At 56.1% G+C, this 16,418-nt stretch overlaps 1 protein-coding gene across 5 annotated transcripts; it reads right to left on the reverse strand.

Moving 5' to 3' along the window:
• Positions 1 to 9,371: 9,371 nt before the first annotated feature.
• On the reverse strand, positions 9,372 to 16,312 carry P3H4 (prolyl 3-hydroxylase family member 4 (inactive)). 5 transcript variants are annotated; one of them, XM_067021993.1, is made up of 9 exons: positions 15,970 to 16,312; positions 15,152 to 15,232; positions 14,885 to 15,037; positions 14,595 to 14,766; positions 13,734 to 13,862; positions 12,701 to 12,846; positions 11,762 to 11,845; positions 10,145 to 10,289; positions 9,372 to 9,819 (listed from the first exon to the last, which is right to left on the reverse strand). In XM_067021993.1, the coding sequence occupies exons 1-9, from the start codon at positions 16,255 to 16,257 to the stop codon at positions 9,797 to 9,799; spliced, it is 1,221 nt and encodes a 406-aa protein (XP_066878094.1). In that variant the 5' UTR covers positions 16,258 to 16,312; the 3' UTR covers positions 9,372 to 9,796. The 5 variants fall into 5 exon arrangements, with proteins under 5 accessions (XP_066878094.1, XP_058903277.1, XP_066878093.1 ...); XM_059047294.2 differs by lacking the exon at positions 15,970 to 16,312 and having other exon boundaries at positions 15,152 to 15,726; XM_067021992.1 differs by lacking the exon at positions 15,970 to 16,312 and having other exon boundaries at positions 9,712 to 9,819; positions 10,163 to 10,289; positions 15,152 to 15,726.
• Positions 16,313 to 16,418: the final 106 nt, after the last annotated feature.

The following is a 16,418-nucleotide window of genomic DNA, read 5'->3' on the forward strand; positions in this document are numbered from 1 at the left end:
TGAGGAAACTGCTTCAGAGAGATGACAAAACTAGAAAATGGCACATCCTAAACTAGAACCCTTTTCTAACTTCAAGGCCCACCAAACCACATGCTCTCCTGGTGGAATAATAGCATAGACATAAAATGTCAAAGCAGTGGGGAGGGGCTAGGTAAAAGGCAAAAATGGATATTCTGGGGAGAGACAGAAGAGCCACGATGTGTGACAAAGAGAAAGTATTGGTGGTTTTGGAAAAAGTCAGGCAGCAGATCTAAAGGACATCAACACTGGCATAAATGAAATGGGGCAGCAGGCCCCTCAGTAGTGGAAGAGTCTGGGTTAGTTATCAGAAAGAACTTCCCAGGGCTTCCCTGGTGGCGCAGTGGTTAAGAATCCGCCTGCCAATTCAGGGGACACAGGTTCGAGCCCTGGTCTGGAGGATCCCACATGCCGCAGAGCAACTAAGCCCGTGCACCACAACTACTGAGCCTGCGCTCCAGAGCCCGTGAGCCACAACTGCTGAAGCCCTCACTCCTAGAGCCCATGCTCCGCAACAAAAGAAGCCACCACAATGAGTAGCCCGCGCACCACAATGAGTAGCCCGCGCACCACAATGAAGCGTAGCCCCCACTCGCTGCAACTAGAGAAAGCCCATGAGCAGCAACGAAGACCCAACACAGCCAAAAATAAATAAATTTATTTTTTAAAAAAAACACACAAGTATTGAGCACCAACTGTATGCTAGACCCTGGGTTAGACCCTGGTGACACGGAAAATCAAAATGACCCCAACCCTCAAAGGGCTTCCAGAGGGCCAAGTGTAAACAAGTCATCTTAGCCACTCTGTGTGTGTCGGTGTTGGAGGGGTGATTATTCAGGAAAGGGTCCCCTGCTCAAAAAACCTTGACATCCCCAAAGCTAGCCCTCAGGATGGGCTGGATAGAGGTACACCCATCCTTGACCACTTTCTCCACCAGAGAAAGGAATGATGGCAAAACTGTCTCACTTCTGAGGCTTGTGCCATCCCAGTCTTCCTGGAAGCGGCCAGAGAGACATCAACATCCTCAGACAGTTACCATCCACATGCCCTGGCCACTGCCCTGTGCTCTGTTTCCCCTACTCCCCAGCTTCTTGCTCCCTACCTTCCCCGTGCCCCACCCACCTGCTTGCCACCCTGCCACGCCATGCAGCAGCCAGCCCCCAGCTTGGGAGGAAAAGAGCTCCCAATCCTAGACTGCTGCCCCCTCCAGGGTTTCTCTTCCTTCCTCTCCCACCTCCCATCTTCCCCTGCCCACTTCACACACCCAACACAAGGCAACACACAGACACACACACTTCCAGACCTAAGCCTGGCTTAACCCCTTCCTTTCTCCTGACTTCAGTAGGTTGTTTGACTGCAAAGGGGTGGAGAAGCCTGGGTGGGGTGGAGAGACAGAAATAAGGCTTCAGAATAAAGCCTGTGTGTTTGTGTGTGTGTCCCCAGAATTCTCCCTGCATGTCAGCCTAGAACATGCTGCAACAAGCTGGCCCCAAAACTCAGCTTGAGACTGGGTGGAGGCATCACCACAGCAGCAGGAAAGACTGGGCTAAGAGCTGCACCTCCCACGTCAAGGGAGTTTCTACATGTTTATTAAGCACCTACTGTTGCCTGCTAGGCACTGAGGATTCATCTGTAGGATACAGAAAAGAATCAGAAAATGATGTTTACTAGAATCAGCTTTCCGTATAGGGGATTTGGTCTCACGGGGCAAGGAAGTGCCTAGGGATAGGGATGAGAGTCCCTGTGGCCACAGTCTCCTCCATAGCTTGAACTTGAAGGAAAGGCCACAAGACCATCTTACCCAGTCCCCTGCCTCCAAGCCTTTAAAGGCAGGGATTTCTCTGTTTGACAAATCTCCAGGAAAGGAGATTCTCCAGCCTCCCTTATATGAATACCCGTGTCTCCTTATTCTAACACTGGTAAATTCCTTCTGGTGTCTAGCCCTAATTCATATCCCTGCAGTTTAAACTAATTTCTCTTGCCCAGAGCTCAGTGGAAGCAGAGTGTTTGGGCCACCAAGAACACATATAGTTAATTCAACCTTGCCGATTTCTGGGGCCTCAGAGTAAAGAAGGAAAGGGCATCAAGTGGCCCCTCCCAAGTCACCCCAGAGACAGGAGTTACTGGCAAAGAGGGGCCCATCTAATGAGGGGAGCCGGTGGAGGATGGGGAGGTGTGTCCCTGGAGAAAGGTGACTGGCTGCCCTCATCAGCTCCTCTCCCTTCTTCTCAACCTCCACGAGGCCTCTGGGCCATATAAGGAGGTGCATGAGTCTCTGTTGTCTGTTCACAATCAGTCCTTTCTCTGTGAAGGCCCCTTCCCCAGACAGAAGCGAGTAGACATTTAGATCTGCACACACACACACACACACACACACACACACATACACATACACACAACCTTCCATGCTCACACCTCAGGGATATACACTCACAGGCAGATTTAGACACACAAATCAAACCCCAGCCGTGTCAGCACTCTCTCCCCAGTACACTCAAATACACACGGCCTTCTTCCCTCCTCTTCTGCCTGGCCTTAGTGTTGGCCGCCTCCATAAAGGCAGCCCAGGTAAACAGACAGGATGCTAAACTTCAGGCTAATGACGGTCCCTTGCCACCACCCAGCAGCTCTCCCCTGGCATTACAGCAGCGGGAAAGGAGCACGGACAAGTGGAAGTCATTCCCGGGTGGCAAAGTCCCAGGCAAAGGGGCAGAGCCATCTGTACACCTAGGCCCCTGCTCTGGTCCTTCTGGGGTTACACCCCTCCACACAGAGCCAAGGGGATGAATGTGGCCCTTGGAGATCACACTACGGGTACGTGCCCAGCACTGACCCTGCTTCTAGGGCCTGTGGGTCTCTTACTCAGGTTCTTTCTCCTGTTCAGATAGCAGCACCGTGCATGGTGTGAGCTTAGTAGGCCAAGGGGCGACAAGGGGCAGTTATGGGAAAGGGATGCACACAGCAGAGACATGCAAGCTGGGGTACCTGCACCCACATGCTGGAGGCCCCTTGTGGTGTGGGGGAAGCCAGGGCTGCGAAGGGGAGGGGAGATGGCCCAGGGGCTGGGGGTCAGGGAGCAGTTTTCTGCAGGCTTCCATGTTCTGAGGAGTCAGAAGTCTGAATTCCAGCCTGGCTTTCAGGTCACGGTGGAGGTATACTTGGCAAGGTGTATCTTTTTTTTTTTTTTTTGAACAAAAGAACATTTATTCTTCTCTTCCTTATTACAAAACATGTTAAGTATAAAAAATGAAAAAGAATCAGCTATATTCCCATCATAATTAATTAATCGCTGTTCATAATTTGTTGTATATATTTCCAGCATTTTCTCTAAGCATTTTCAAGTATCCATTTTTTTTTTTGGATTATAGTTGATTCACAATGTTGTGTTAGTTTCGGGTGTACAGTAATGTGATTCAGTTATACCTATACATATTTTCATTCTTCTTCAGATTATTTTCTCATATAGGTTATCACAAAATTAGTAGAGTTCCCTGTGCTATACAGTAGGTCCTTGTTAGTAATAAGGTGTACCTTTGAACAGTTAGCTTGACTTGTAAGTTATGTAGATCTATGTATGTGCAACTCCGTTTGCACTGCTGCCCCTGTCCACTGGCCCTGGCGTTGGGGTGAGGGGACTTGCTCAGGGTGACCCCTTCAGGCCTGGGGAGAGGACATTGGCTACAGAAGAGTCTCCCAAATGCTCTGGCTGGAGTGGGCCCAAGCATCGCCAGGAGTGGGAACAGGGCAGGACCGTGCAAGGCCCCAGAGGTGAGGGTGGGTGTGCTCCTGCCATTTTTGCTCCCCTTTGTCCAAGGGGAGGAACCTCGAGTCCAGAGGCTGCCCACGGCCTGGCCCAGTGGGTGTGTGCCCAGCTGGCCTGGGGAGGGCTCTTAATAGCAGAGGTAGCTCCAGGCACACTTCCCTTCAAGGCGAGGTGTGTGGGCGGGGATGGAATGTCAAAGGGAAAACAGAGAGACAAGAAAACAGAGATAGGATAGGCCAGAAATAGCACGGGCCTGGGCGAGATACCAGGGGCCAGTGGTGGTGGACGGAAAGGCTGTAGGAGGGTCAGGACCTCTCCAGAGAATGTCCATCTCCCAGCGGCCCCCTCCTCCCCCCTCACCTGCCACAATCGTCCCAAAGTATGATTTCAGGGCTTCAGGAGCCCAAAAGGCAGAGCCCCAAGCATCAGGATTCTATTTTGGAGCTGGGTCTCCCTGGGTCTCTGAGCATCCTTCTCCCCGTCCTGAGTGGGTTGGGGGAAGGGAGGGGACGAGGTCTTGCCGCTTGAGTCACCCGGCTTCCTGTTCCTGGCCTGGGCGACTCCACTCACAGGCTGACACAGCTGGGGCCCCACCCGCCTTGCCAGCCTGCCTGCCCGCCCCTCCCTCCCCCAACAAGCCAGGGGCGACGCCTGCCCCGACAGGAACCCTTCCCACCGATAGGCCACCCCTCCCCGGCCCGCATGCGTGCGTGCGTGTCAGCGCGCGCACATGCACACACGGCAGGAGTTTCTCCCCCACCTGTTGAGAATCCTTGGGAAGAGGGAGGAGTACTCGAATCAGAGCCCCCTTCCTTGTATGTTTGGGGACACTGAATTTGGAGCTAGGAGAGGAACTTCCCCAAGGTCACACAAGCAAACTCCTGGCAGTTGCGGGGAGGGGGGCAGATGAGAACCGACCTCGGGAGAAGTCAGCTGGAGGTGTGACTTCAGGCAAACCTCCGGATTAGAGAGCCAGGGCTGGGGGAGGGCTGGGGCAGCCCGGGGCTGGCCGGCCCTCCTCAGGGACTAAATCAGTACCTTCCCTCACTTCCTCTAAACCCTCTAAGCCGGCGAGGGCCCTACACAGACCCACTGCCATCGATTATGCAAAGAGACCCTTCCCCCACCTCCGCCCGTGCACTGGCCTTCCGGGTCTCCCTGCCCTGGACGCCACCTCGGTGGGAACTAGGGCCAAGGTTTGGAGGCCCCTAGCCTTGTACATTAATCCCAGCTTCCCTAGTCCCATCATGCGGCCACCAGGGAATCTGAGAGTTGAGATCCTTGAATATTTCATCAGCACTTCAGCCTGCAGTTAAAGAAGCAGCCAACTTACAGCTCATGGATAATTTATGGCCCCAGCAGAGAACCTGGAAGTAGTGAGGGGGAGGGGCAGGGAGAGTGGGGGAGGGTGAAGCCTGGACCCGGCTATGAAGCCAGCTCCATCCAAAGTATGTGTTGGGGGTCGGGGAGGATCTCCAAGGCCAGGGACATTTCCATTTTTGAGGATATCAAGGTATTACCAGAAAAAAAAAAAAAAAAAAAAAAAAGGGTTATCAAAATAATTATGCTAAAGGTTAAAGTTACATGACAAGCATTTTCTGACTTCATTCTTGTGTCTCTGTAACTGTGTGCATAACCTCACTTGGAGATAACAAAAAATTTATGTTATCTCCTTCATGGCTGCGAAACCTTCAAAAAGACCCCCTGCTCCCCACACCCACCCAGGACCAGGGAAAGAGGCCAGACTCCCCAGTTAGACTGTCTGAACCTCACTCCTTCCTAGCCTCCTCCTCCAGGAAAGCCACCAGGATTTAGCCAAATGCTCAAAAGAAAAGAATCTCAAATGGCCACCACTTACTTTGCTCCAGGAACATAACATAGCACTCTTCTTGTCCAAGGAAAGCTGAAAAGATGACCCAAAATAGAAAATGTCAAGTTCTCTTGGCCTCTTCTTTTTTTTTTTTTTTGGCCTCTTCTTTACCAAGGGACATACCTTAACAGATTCAGAGGATCAAGTATATGGGGCAGGGGAGGGGGGTAAACAAGCAGCCATGTCCTCCTTTTACCTCAGTTTCTCCACCTGAGTTATGGGCATGAAAGGTGCTCCCACCCCAAGGGCTTTTGGGGGGTCAGAAGAGATGCTATCCAGGTACCCCGGTGCCAGATGGCACCCAGGCAGGTGGTGATTATGGGGTGATGTGTCCCCAGTTTGGGCTGGGGCTGGCTCCAGTGGGCAGCCCCAGCACTCAGCATACTCCCATCTAATCCCCAAGTCATCTTGGAGTTTTATCATGCAGCCCTGGAAGCCCAATCTAGTCTCTCTGGGCCTCAGTTTCCCCATCCATGAAATTGGGGCCATCTGCTGGAGCCATCCTTGGAGAGAAGCTGCAAGAGGAGGCCTGGATGAAGGCCCCTGAGTGGGGAAGCTGCATAGGGCTTGGGCCCTGCGACTGCCAGGGCTCCCCCAGTAAGCTTATGAGGTTGGCCCCAATGCCAACTGGACACAGCCTTCTGACACAGGAGGGGGTCAGGGGGACCCTACTCTCCCTGAGGAGGAGAACACTAGGGTGAGACTTCAAGAACTAGTTCCCAAACCTAAGCGGGGAATTTCTTCCATTGGAATTTACAAGAATTTGGGGGGATCCCATAGGACCCTCCCTCTCCTGCCTCCCCTGGCCATCACCTCTCAGGAGTCAAGAAGAGGCTGGTCTAAATGACCCCAGCGAGTCTGTCCCCAGGCCCTCTGACATCTGGTCCAATCCCAGGGAGCCAACAGCAGGAAGTGGGACTGGGCTATGAAATCAGGCCTGAGAGTGAGGCTTGACTGCCTGCTCTTCCTCCCCTTCCTGCTTTCCTCCCTTCCTCCCTACCCTTCCTCCTTCCCTCTCTCCCTTCTGGAACTCTCTGCCTCCCTCGGTGAGGTGTGGCAATGTGTGGGCTTTGTCTCCACATCTGGTCCTCACCTTCCTCTCCTCAGCCCCAGTTGACAGCATAAAGGGAAAAAGCCAGCTCTGGGGACCAGAGAGAGGAGAGTAGGGTGTTCTCTGCTCTCTCCCTTCTCTGAGCATCATGGATTTAGGAAGAAATGTTTCAAACCCAGCTCAGGCACCCCCCACCTTGAGGAACCTTGGACAGTTTGCTTCTCATTCCTCAGCCTCACCTGTGGCAGAAGGGAACTGATATCTATGTTGCAAGACTGTTTTTTGTTTTTTGTTTGTTTTGGCCGCATGGCATGCGGGACCTTAGTTCCCAGACCAGGGATCGAACCCTTGCCCCCTGCAGTGGAAGCAAGGATTCTTAACCACTGGACTGCCAGGGAAGTCCAGGAACTGGAAGACTGTTTTGAAGACTGTAAAGAACCTGCCAAGTGCCCAGCACACAGTAGGTATTCAATACATTGTAGCAGTGATGCTTTGCTTGGGACAGGGTCTTTCTGGGTCTAGGACACCTCTGTGACATCTGAGTCTGGCCCTATTGTGTGACGTCATCATCCCCAGTGCCCTTTTGGCTGTCTCTAACCTTCTAGCCATTTTGCTATAGACGGTAGGGCTGCTGAGGTACTGGGTGGGTAGCTGGGAGCCGGGTAAGGAGAGGACCGTGTGAGACAGAGACGTGGAGGAGGTGATGGCGTCTGGGCTGGGTGGGCTTGGGAGAATGGGCTGGAGGGCCCCAGAGGGCCCACGCTGGGACTCGCCAGAACTCGGTCTCACCGGTTTGGGGAGCTGGCCGGGCAATGGGGAGACGCTGGCATCAGAGAGAGGTGGGAGTGGCTGGTGGCTGCCAGGGATGGAGAAGCTGAGTAAGGCCCACTGGAAGGGGAGGGCCTGGGCTAACGCCGGGATGCGGGTGAGTACCTAGAGAGGGTCGGCCTTCTGTTCGCAGGACACACACACACACACACACACACACACACACACACACACCCTCACCCTCAGATGCCACCCTCAGATGCACACTAGGACACACACATCAACACACTTCTTAAACCGTACCCCCATTCCCACCCTGTTCTCCCGATCCTCTCACCTCGCTCTATTTTTCCGATGCACTTATGTAACAGCCAGATTAACTCATTCATTATAACATTTATTGTTTATTGCCTGTCTCCCCGCTGGAATGCAGACTCCAGGAAGGCAGGGGGTGCTTGGCTTGCTTTGCCCACTATTGTATGCCCAGCACCTGCGGCGTACCCGGCTCATAGTAGGTGCCCAATAGATAAGCGTTGAGTACAATCACATATTCTAGGGTTAGGGTCACGAATGCGCGCACCCTCAGGGACGCATGCGCAAACCCGCTTTGTCGCCCACGACGCTGCCACGGACATTCTCAGACACGTGCATGCAGGCACTCGCTCACATCCACACCAACACACAAGCACACAGGCCTTCTCGCTTCCGCACACAGGCGCTTTCAGATTCAAACCCAGCGGTCCAGATTCCAGAGCTCCTACTCACGCAGGCATGCTGTAGCACGTCCCCACTCCCCACCCTCCGGAGGGCAGCCCTTCCCAGAAACAGGGGGCGGGGCCTCGGTGGACAACACTGCAGCTTGAGAGGGGTGGGGTGGGGCAGGGCCGCCGCCCTGGTACCTGGGAGCTCTATTGGAGATGCTACCACTGCAGACCCACCTACGGGAGGGAGGAGTGAGGTCACCGGCGCCGCCAGCTTTGACCCCGCCCGTGCCCCACACTCCGACTCAGTCCTTCCTTTCATCTTCACCAAAAGCCCAGGGGAAGGGCATGGGGTGGGGCAGGGAGTCCTCCTGGGCACAGCGATGGGCAGGGCCCAGGCCACGTCAGTTGGCACATCTGGGCAGGGGTGTGGACGATGAGAACTGGGCTTACCAGCTTCTGCTCCACCTTCCAGTAAGAGAAAGGTCCTCCACCACCCTGCCTCTGGGAGAACAGAAATGTGGGCAGTGGGCCAGAACTGTCACCTGGCTGGCCCTAGCCCGGTGTCCGTACCCAGAGAGACCCCTTTTGCCCCTACTTCCCTGCTCTGGAACATGAAGATGGGGGGGAATCACAGGGTGGGTGGTGATGGCGACCTCCAAATTCTCTGCCCCCCATTGCCAATGCAAGATTGGGCAAGACGGTCTGGCAGTCCCACTGCCACCACAAAGTCTCATATTATCAAGCCGTATCCCTAGGGTTCCTCTGGCCACTAAGAGGGCCTGTTCCCTGCTGTGGAACGAATGGGAGAATGGGCAGAGAGCAGCGCAGGGCACGCTTGCTCTGACTCAGTAAACGCTTGCAAAGTAAAAACCGGAAGTGTCCTCGGCCCCCTCCCCACATTCCCTGAGGGAAGCGATGCTGAACTAGGAAAATACAGGACATACCACCTTAGAAATCTGAAACCACCATCTTGCCGGGACTCAGGCAGAACTACATCCTCACGCCCCCTAGTGGCAGATTGCAATGGCAGGCTGATGCTCCTCGTGGTCGCCAACACCCAGGGTCCACAGAGGCCAAACTGTGGCCCCTCACCTGTCTCCACATTTACTGATGAGGGGAGATGGGTGCAGAGGGAGGGAGGGAAGGACCTGCACCCTCACCACTCTGCCCAGAGGAGTCTGGACCCCGATGCTGTGATTCATTCAACAAGAAATGTTTATTGAGCACCAATTGCCAGTGTGCCAGGAACCGCTGGACTACTGGTCCAGTGCTCTTCGTGATGCCAGCTGCCCCTCTGCTGTGTCTGCAATTCAGGCTGAGAGCCCAACTAGGAAGAGCTAGCATCTTCTCCTCCAGGAGACTGCCCCGCTGGGTGGGGAGGACACTGGGAGGAGGGCAGGCTGTCAGCAGCTGCAGCACCATCATCCGGTGGTCCAGAGACCCAGAGAGGAGGCAAGAGGGGTCTGGGGAGCAGTGCTCACAGTTGGGACAGGATGGGGCCTGGTCAGCTATGTCCATTTACATGTTTAATAAATAGTTGTTGTTGCTGCCCAGGCTGGTGGGGGTGGTGCCACTGGGCCCGGGATTCCCAAAGCTCTTGAGGGGTGCCGGGGGCCCTCTTCTTATGCTAGTTCAGGCTCCGGCTCTGAAAAATGAAAGGAGAGAGCATTGGGGTTAGCTTCCCATCCCCAACAGGTTTCTGGGTGCTGTCCTTGGGGAGGTGGTGCAGGCAGGAGTGAGGGTCCCCAGGAACAGGTCTCAGCTGGTCCCTGCTCCAGGAAGGATGTCACCCCCACCCCTCTACCAGGTGGGACTGGGGTTGCTAACAGGTCAGAAGCCCCCAGAAGAGGGGTGCCAGCATCCAGCACAGCTACTCCACAGCCTCTGCAGCCCAGTGCTTGGATCCTCCTGTCCCTAACGTCCAGCCCAGGCTGCATCCCTGCCCGGCCACCAGGACTCAAGTCGCTGACCGGCCTCAGCCTCGTCACCCTTGGCATCTGGCTCCTGCCACCAGTCAGCATAGATGCTCTCCTCGTAGTCGCCCTCCCCTTCAAACTCGGCATCAGACGGGGGCTCCGCAGGCTCCACGGGCGGTTCTGTCTCCTTCAGCTCCATCTAGAGCAGCCCCAGGATGGGAGGATAAACCAGGTCACAGCAGGCACAAAGCCAGATCGGCTCCCTTCCTGGCCAAGGGGCCCTCCCATCCCATCTCGGTCCCAAACCCCTCCTTCCCAGTCACACTCAAGACCTCACACAGGAGTGACTGGAGGGTTTCTCCCTAAGTCCTGTTCCCAGACTGCCCCGTCAATGAACTGATGCATGGGGCTCTACCAGCAGAGCTTCAGGGTTGGTGTAACCTTCTTCCTCTCCACAGCCCACCTTTTAAGCATAAATACACAGGCAACACGGCTAGTCCATGAATACTGTCTGCTCATGCTGCTTCCCGGCCAGGAACACCTTTACTGCCCTGTGCTTGGATAGCTTTTGTTTATCCCTCCAACACCAGGCATCAGCTCCGGGATGCGGCCCTTGCTGATGACCCTGGCTGGGTCTGGAGGCCTCATCCAGTGCCCCGTGCTGACTTCTCTCATTGCACTGAACTAACGGTGAACTGACTGGGCGAGGGACTGTGCCTTTCATCAATTTACCACAGCCCCAAGCACGGTGTCTGGCAAACAGCAAGCAACAAATAACACTAATCAAAATGGCTACCACCCCCTTAGCACTTACTATGTGCCAGCTCTACACTAAGTGATTTACATACTAGATCTCACTGAATTCTCACAACAGTGTAAGATGGCCATTATTCTCTCCATTCCATGAACGAAGAAACAGAAGTTAGAGGGTTACCTAACACTTGCCTGGAGGCTATCCAACTGGGAAATGGTGGAGCCAAGTCTGGTAAGCACCAAAGCCTGGGGGCTCACTGTGCAGAGCTGGCCCCCTGTTTGATGAGGCGGGGCATGGGTGCATGAATAATGGAGGGGATGGATAAATAAGCACAGGGCAGCAACACCTCAGAGAATTCAGGCTCTCAAACCCTCACTTAGAATCAATGTAACAACACACTGTGGTCCTTCCTTCTTGGCATCCTGTGTTCATACATTCACTCACTGGTTCGTTCAAGCTCAGTTTCTGATGGCCAGCTCTGTGCCAGATGCTGTGGGAGAGCTGGGAATAACCTGGTCCCTGTCCTGGAGCCCAGTCCTCTAGGAGACTGGCTGGAGAAAGGGGCGGGGTGAGAGAGACGAGGGCTGTAAATAACTCCGGTCCAGGGAGGCACAGACGGTCAGAGTAGGCACTGCAAGTCCAGAAGACAGAGCCAGGATGTACAGCAAGGGCTTCTGGAGGAGGCGCCACCAGAGCTGGGACCAGGAGAAGTGAGATTCAGACATGTAGAGAAGGGGGGTGTGAGAACACGGAGTGGGGAGAGGAGGGCAGGTGTAAACAAGGGACAGGTGAAAATCTCTCTGCTTCACAATGGCTGACTGCCACAAGCTGAGGCTGAGATTTGGCACAGCGGCCCCAGGACGAGGATCAAGGGGTGTCCATCACCACCCAAGCCAGAAGGGCAAGGGGCCACTTACCTCGTCATCTGACTGCAGGTACATGTGCGCAAACTCCAGCAGCTCCCGAAGCTCAGCTGTCTGGTTGTGGTAGAGCATGGCCTCCTGGGAGGAGGGAAGGAAAGTGAGGTGAGCCAGGACCTGCTGCCAGATGGTGGAGGAGCCAGAGCTCCTAGGATCTGGGCCCTCTGGCCCTTTTATAGCTCGAGGAGCAGGGAACAGGTATCGGTTCACATGATCGAAAAATCACAGCTGCTTGAAGTGCCGGGTTAAGAAGGATTCTGAGGGCTCAGTGAGAAAGAGTGCCTAAATCGATTCGCAATGTCTGCCACTGACAAGGAAGTGGGGAGTGGCACCACGTGCCCCATATTTGCCAGTCTTGCCCTAGACTCCTCAGTTGGTCCAGGTTATGGGGTCCCTGGGGAAGAAGGGCAAAGGCCAGCAGTGAGCATGGTGAGAGAGGGGAAGGGAGCAGGGAGGGACAGATATTTTTTACCTTCCACCTGCCAGGCACTGTGTTGAAGACGCAGGCTGTTCCACCCCCCTTTTGCAGATGAGGCAACAGATTCAGAAAAGGCCAGTAGTGTTCCCAGGACCATACAGCTGGTGGGTTTGAACCTAGAACTCCAACTACAACCCACATTCTCTTTTTTTTGCCGTACGCAGGCCTCTCACTGCTGTGGCCTCTCCCGTTGCGGAGCACAGGCTCCGGACGCGCAGGCTCAGAGGCCATGGCTCACGGGCCCAGCCGCTCTGCGGCATGTGGGATCTTCCCGGACCGGGGCACGAACCCGTGTCCCCTGCATCAGCAGGCGGACTCTCAACCACTGCGCCACCAGGGAAGCCCCCAAATTCTTTCTCTTTCTCACCCTGCCTTTGGAGGAAGCCAGTTTTCTTTTTTTTTTTTTTTTTTTTTTTAAATCAAATCACATATCCTGAGAATGCCTCGGCAATGCCCACCTCCCTCGGCTGGAAGTCCTCCTCCTCCAGGCCCCAGCGGGCCCTGTGGAAGCGATAATACACCAGGTTTTGCTGCATGACATTGTCTTCGGGGTCAAAGAGCATGTAGCTGGCGGCACTGCGGGCGGCCTGGCGCACGTCGTTCACTGCAGGCAGGACAGGAGTGAGTAGTGGCCCTGGCACTTCCCCACCTTCAGGGATAACCCTCAACTAACCCACCCCTATCTCCCAATTAAGTCCAGTGCCCCTGGTTCCCCAGCTGCCTCCCAGAATACCTGTTGGGCTCCTCACCCCACCCAATAATAATACAAGCTAGAATGTATTGGGCACTTACCCTATGCCGCATGTAACTCATTTAAGCCTCACTGTTACTGTCATCCCCATTTTACAGATAAGAAATTTGAGACACAGAGAGGTCAGGTAAACTGCTTGAGCTCACACAGCTGGAGAATGATGGCACCGGGGAATCAGAAGCTGGTGGCCCAGCCCTCAACCTGTTTGCCAACTACAACACAAAGGGTCTCTTGGCCCTTGGTCTTCAGCTCCTCCTCTCCAACTCCAGCCTGTCTGAATCTTGGCACCTCTGCATTGCAGAAACCCTGGAGATTGACCATCTTAGCCCCAGCTGATGCCAGAATCCCCCTTAAGTGAGGAGAGTCTTAAGTCCTGGTGCTACTTTTTATTAGCCATGTAACTAATGGCCCCTTACCCTCTGTGAGCCTCGGTTTCCTCATCTGAAAAATGGGTCCAGTAACGCCAGCTACAGGTTGCTTGTGAGAGGATCAAGTGAGATAAACAGATGTGGCAGGGCTTTGTAAACTATCAAGTGCTGTGCAGTTGTTGACTATCTAGTCATTTACCCAAGAGGCCCTGGCATTCTCCCCTGAGGCTGCTCTCTGTTCCCCGCCACAAGCTTCTCACCTGCCTCACCACCCCCAGCCTTCCCTCCCATCACCAAAGGGTCCTCAATTCTGTCTCGGCTTCACTCCCAGTGCAGTGCTCTCCCCCACCCCAAGCCCACCAGGAGGCTCACACTTGTAGTAGGCAAACTGCAGGTAGTGATACATGGTGGCCACGAACTTCTCCACGAAGTAGCCACCCACATTGGGGGTCAAGTTGGCCTCACAGTCCACCTTGCACTGCAGGGATTCTGCAAAGAGATCTGGGGGTAGGGGTGGCAGCGGTGAGGAGCTGGTGTACTGAACAGCTCCATCCCGCTGATGGGGATGACGGCCGATGACTTCCAGTCCCAGCTCTGCCTGCTGGTCCCATGAGACAGTCGAGGGACAAGGGATGCTGCGGAAGCCTACAGTGGCCTGGGCTGACTTATCACCCCCACAGCTCACCCACCGCCCCAAAGCCAGAGGAAGCCAGGGCACACTGGGAGGTTGACAGGTGAGGCCTGGAGGTGGGACTGAAGCCCAAAGAGAGAAGCTCAGGACAGTCCCTTCTGCCCCTGCTGAGGGACTCCGCCCTTAGGGATCCCCAGACTAGGTGTGATTTCTGGCCACAAACTGCTTTCTGCACACACCTGCTGGGTCGTTTCCCACCTCAGCAACTTTGCACCTGCGTTGCCCTCTGCCTGGAAGGCCCGTGAACCCAACCTCCCCAGACCCTTTTGGGATGTCACCTCCTCTCTGCACCGATGCCCAGCACCTTGGACACTGCCCGCGGCAGCCCTCTGCGCCCAGTGGCAGGTGTTCTGTTGGCCCCTCTCAGCCAACGCCGACTGAAGGGTCTGAGGGTCGGGATAACACCTTATGCCTGTCCACCTCCCAAGCACTTAGTAGGTGCTCCATAAATGTGTATGGAATGAATATTTGTGTTAAGGTGCCTTAGGAGTTCTGGGAAGCAGGGCCCTGCGGATGAAAGGGATGCCCACCGGGGTGGATACCTGCTATGGCTGGATAGAAGTCCTTGAAGTCCACCTGCTCGTGGGCCCCCTCGCAGCCAGCCAGACACCGGGCAAAGACGGCCATGTACTCGGCCAGGGCCCGCTCCATGTCCTCGGTGCTGCTACGGAAATCTCCGCTGTTGTAGAGCTTCACAGCCCGGAGGAACACGGCCTAGGGGGAGGGGACGCGGCACAGGGGTCAAGGGGACTCCCGCACCTCCCCTCCCCCACGGGCCCTATGGGGGGGCTCAGGGAATTGCGTCAGGGCTGGCCCTACTCCGGCACCCCACCTCATAGGGCTGGGCCTCCAAGTCCGTGAGGGGTTCGTCGGCGGCGTCCAGCAGCCCGCGATAGTAGTTGAGATACTTGGCGGTGAGCTCGTGCTTCGGGTTCCTCTGAAGGAATGTGTAGGCCGCGGCCACCGCTTTCTCCAGCCGGTTCGCCTGCGGCGTGGGGACAGGGCCGGTCAGCAGGGCCAGAGCCCGCAGCCCCAAGCACACGCGAGGAGCCGCGCTCCCCCCGACCCGACTGGGAGGGGCCGCCGCCTGGGCGCGCACCTTGAACTGCGCGTAGTGCAGGTACTGGTAGGGCAGGCGTCTCTGGAAGTCGCGCAGCAGCTGGCGCGGCGGGTAGGGCACCTGGAAGGCGGGCAGCGAACGCTTGCAGCGCCGCAAGCAGGCGGCGCGCTCCAGGACGTGGCCGAAGAGCCGCAGCTCGCGGGCCCACTCGTCGCCGCGGCCGCCGTCGGGGCCGGGGGGCGCGGGCCCGGGGGTCGCGGCGGCGGGCGGCGCGGGGCCGCTGCAGTTGGCGTGGCAGAAGGCCTCGCTGTCCCGCAGCAGCCGGTGCAGCCGCAGCGCGGCCTCGAGATAGCGCGCGCTCTCGCGCCAGCTCTCGCCCTCGTACTGCTCCAGCGCGTGCCCGTACGCCGCGGCCAGGGGCATCAGGTCCTCGGGCGGGAAGCCCCGGAAGCTGTACTTCTCGTACTGAGCCCTGGCGCTGCCCAGCAGCAGCCACAGCAGCCCCCACACCGCCCGATCCATAGCTCCCTCCGCGCCGCTTGTCTCTCCCCTCCGCGAGCTGCCGTCCCGGCCCAGCTGCCGGGCAGGCTGGCGGGCTCAGGGGCCCGGGACTGGCCGGCGCGCCCGCTGGGTCTTAGCGCCTGGTACCGGGGGCAGCGAGGCGGGGTCGTGGCTTGAGTCAGATCCCCCGAGGGGCCGAGGGCTGTGTCTCCACTCTATGGTGAGAGGGTGGAGGAACAATTCCCGCAGGGATGCGCAGCCCAGAAAGCCCCTCCCACACAAAGACAGTCCCCCCACACACACACCAGACCTTAATATAGAGAAATTGAGGGAAGTGCCACCTCACTGTACTTTACCCAAGCCCTGGAGCCCGATCTTCCTTCCATCAGAGCGGTCCTGCTGCTTGCTCCCCACTCCCAGCCCCGAAGAGGTTCCTCCAAGTGTCCCCCCAGCCTGCGACGGGGAGGCACACCCCCGGTTTTACCCTGCACATCCTCCACTCTCACCACCTCCCACTCGATCTCCAGCCCCACGTCAGAAAGTCCTCTGGCAGTCCAGCTTTTGCAGAACAAAGCAGCCCTGGGGCAGAAGGGGTGGGAGGGAGCACTGAGATACCGCTCCGATTCTGGAACCTCACCGGCCATCTGGAGAGACCTAAATTAGGGGTTGCCAGCCAAAGAAACACGGGATGCCTCAGTCCGGCTTTAGGACCCGGGGGGCTCCAGTAAAGAGACTCTGAACTTTTTTTTTTTTAAGTCGGCTCCGACTTTCCCAACTTTCCGGAACTTCCCTACCCCTCCCAGGT

The sequence above is a fragment of the Kogia breviceps genome, chromosome 19 (assembly GCF_026419965.1).
Source record: "Kogia breviceps isolate mKogBre1 chromosome 19, mKogBre1 haplotype 1, whole genome shotgun sequence".
In the NCBI taxonomy this organism is placed as follows: Eukaryota; Metazoa; Chordata; class Mammalia; order Artiodactyla; family Physeteridae; genus Kogia; species Kogia breviceps.

Coding starts and splice junctions, on each gene's coding strand:
- P3H4 (XM_059047294.2), bottom strand. CDS start 15,634: ATGGATCGGGCGGTGTGGGGGCTGCTGTGGCTGCTGCTGGGCAGCGCC. Junction 13,863..14,594: donor CTTCTATCCAGCCATAGCAG/GTATCCACCCCG, acceptor CCCTACCCCCAG/ATCTCTTTGCAGAATCCCTG. Junction 11,846..12,700: donor AGGACTTCCAGCCGAGGGAG/GTGGGCATTGCC, acceptor CCCTCCTCCCAG/GAGGCCATGCTCTACCACAA.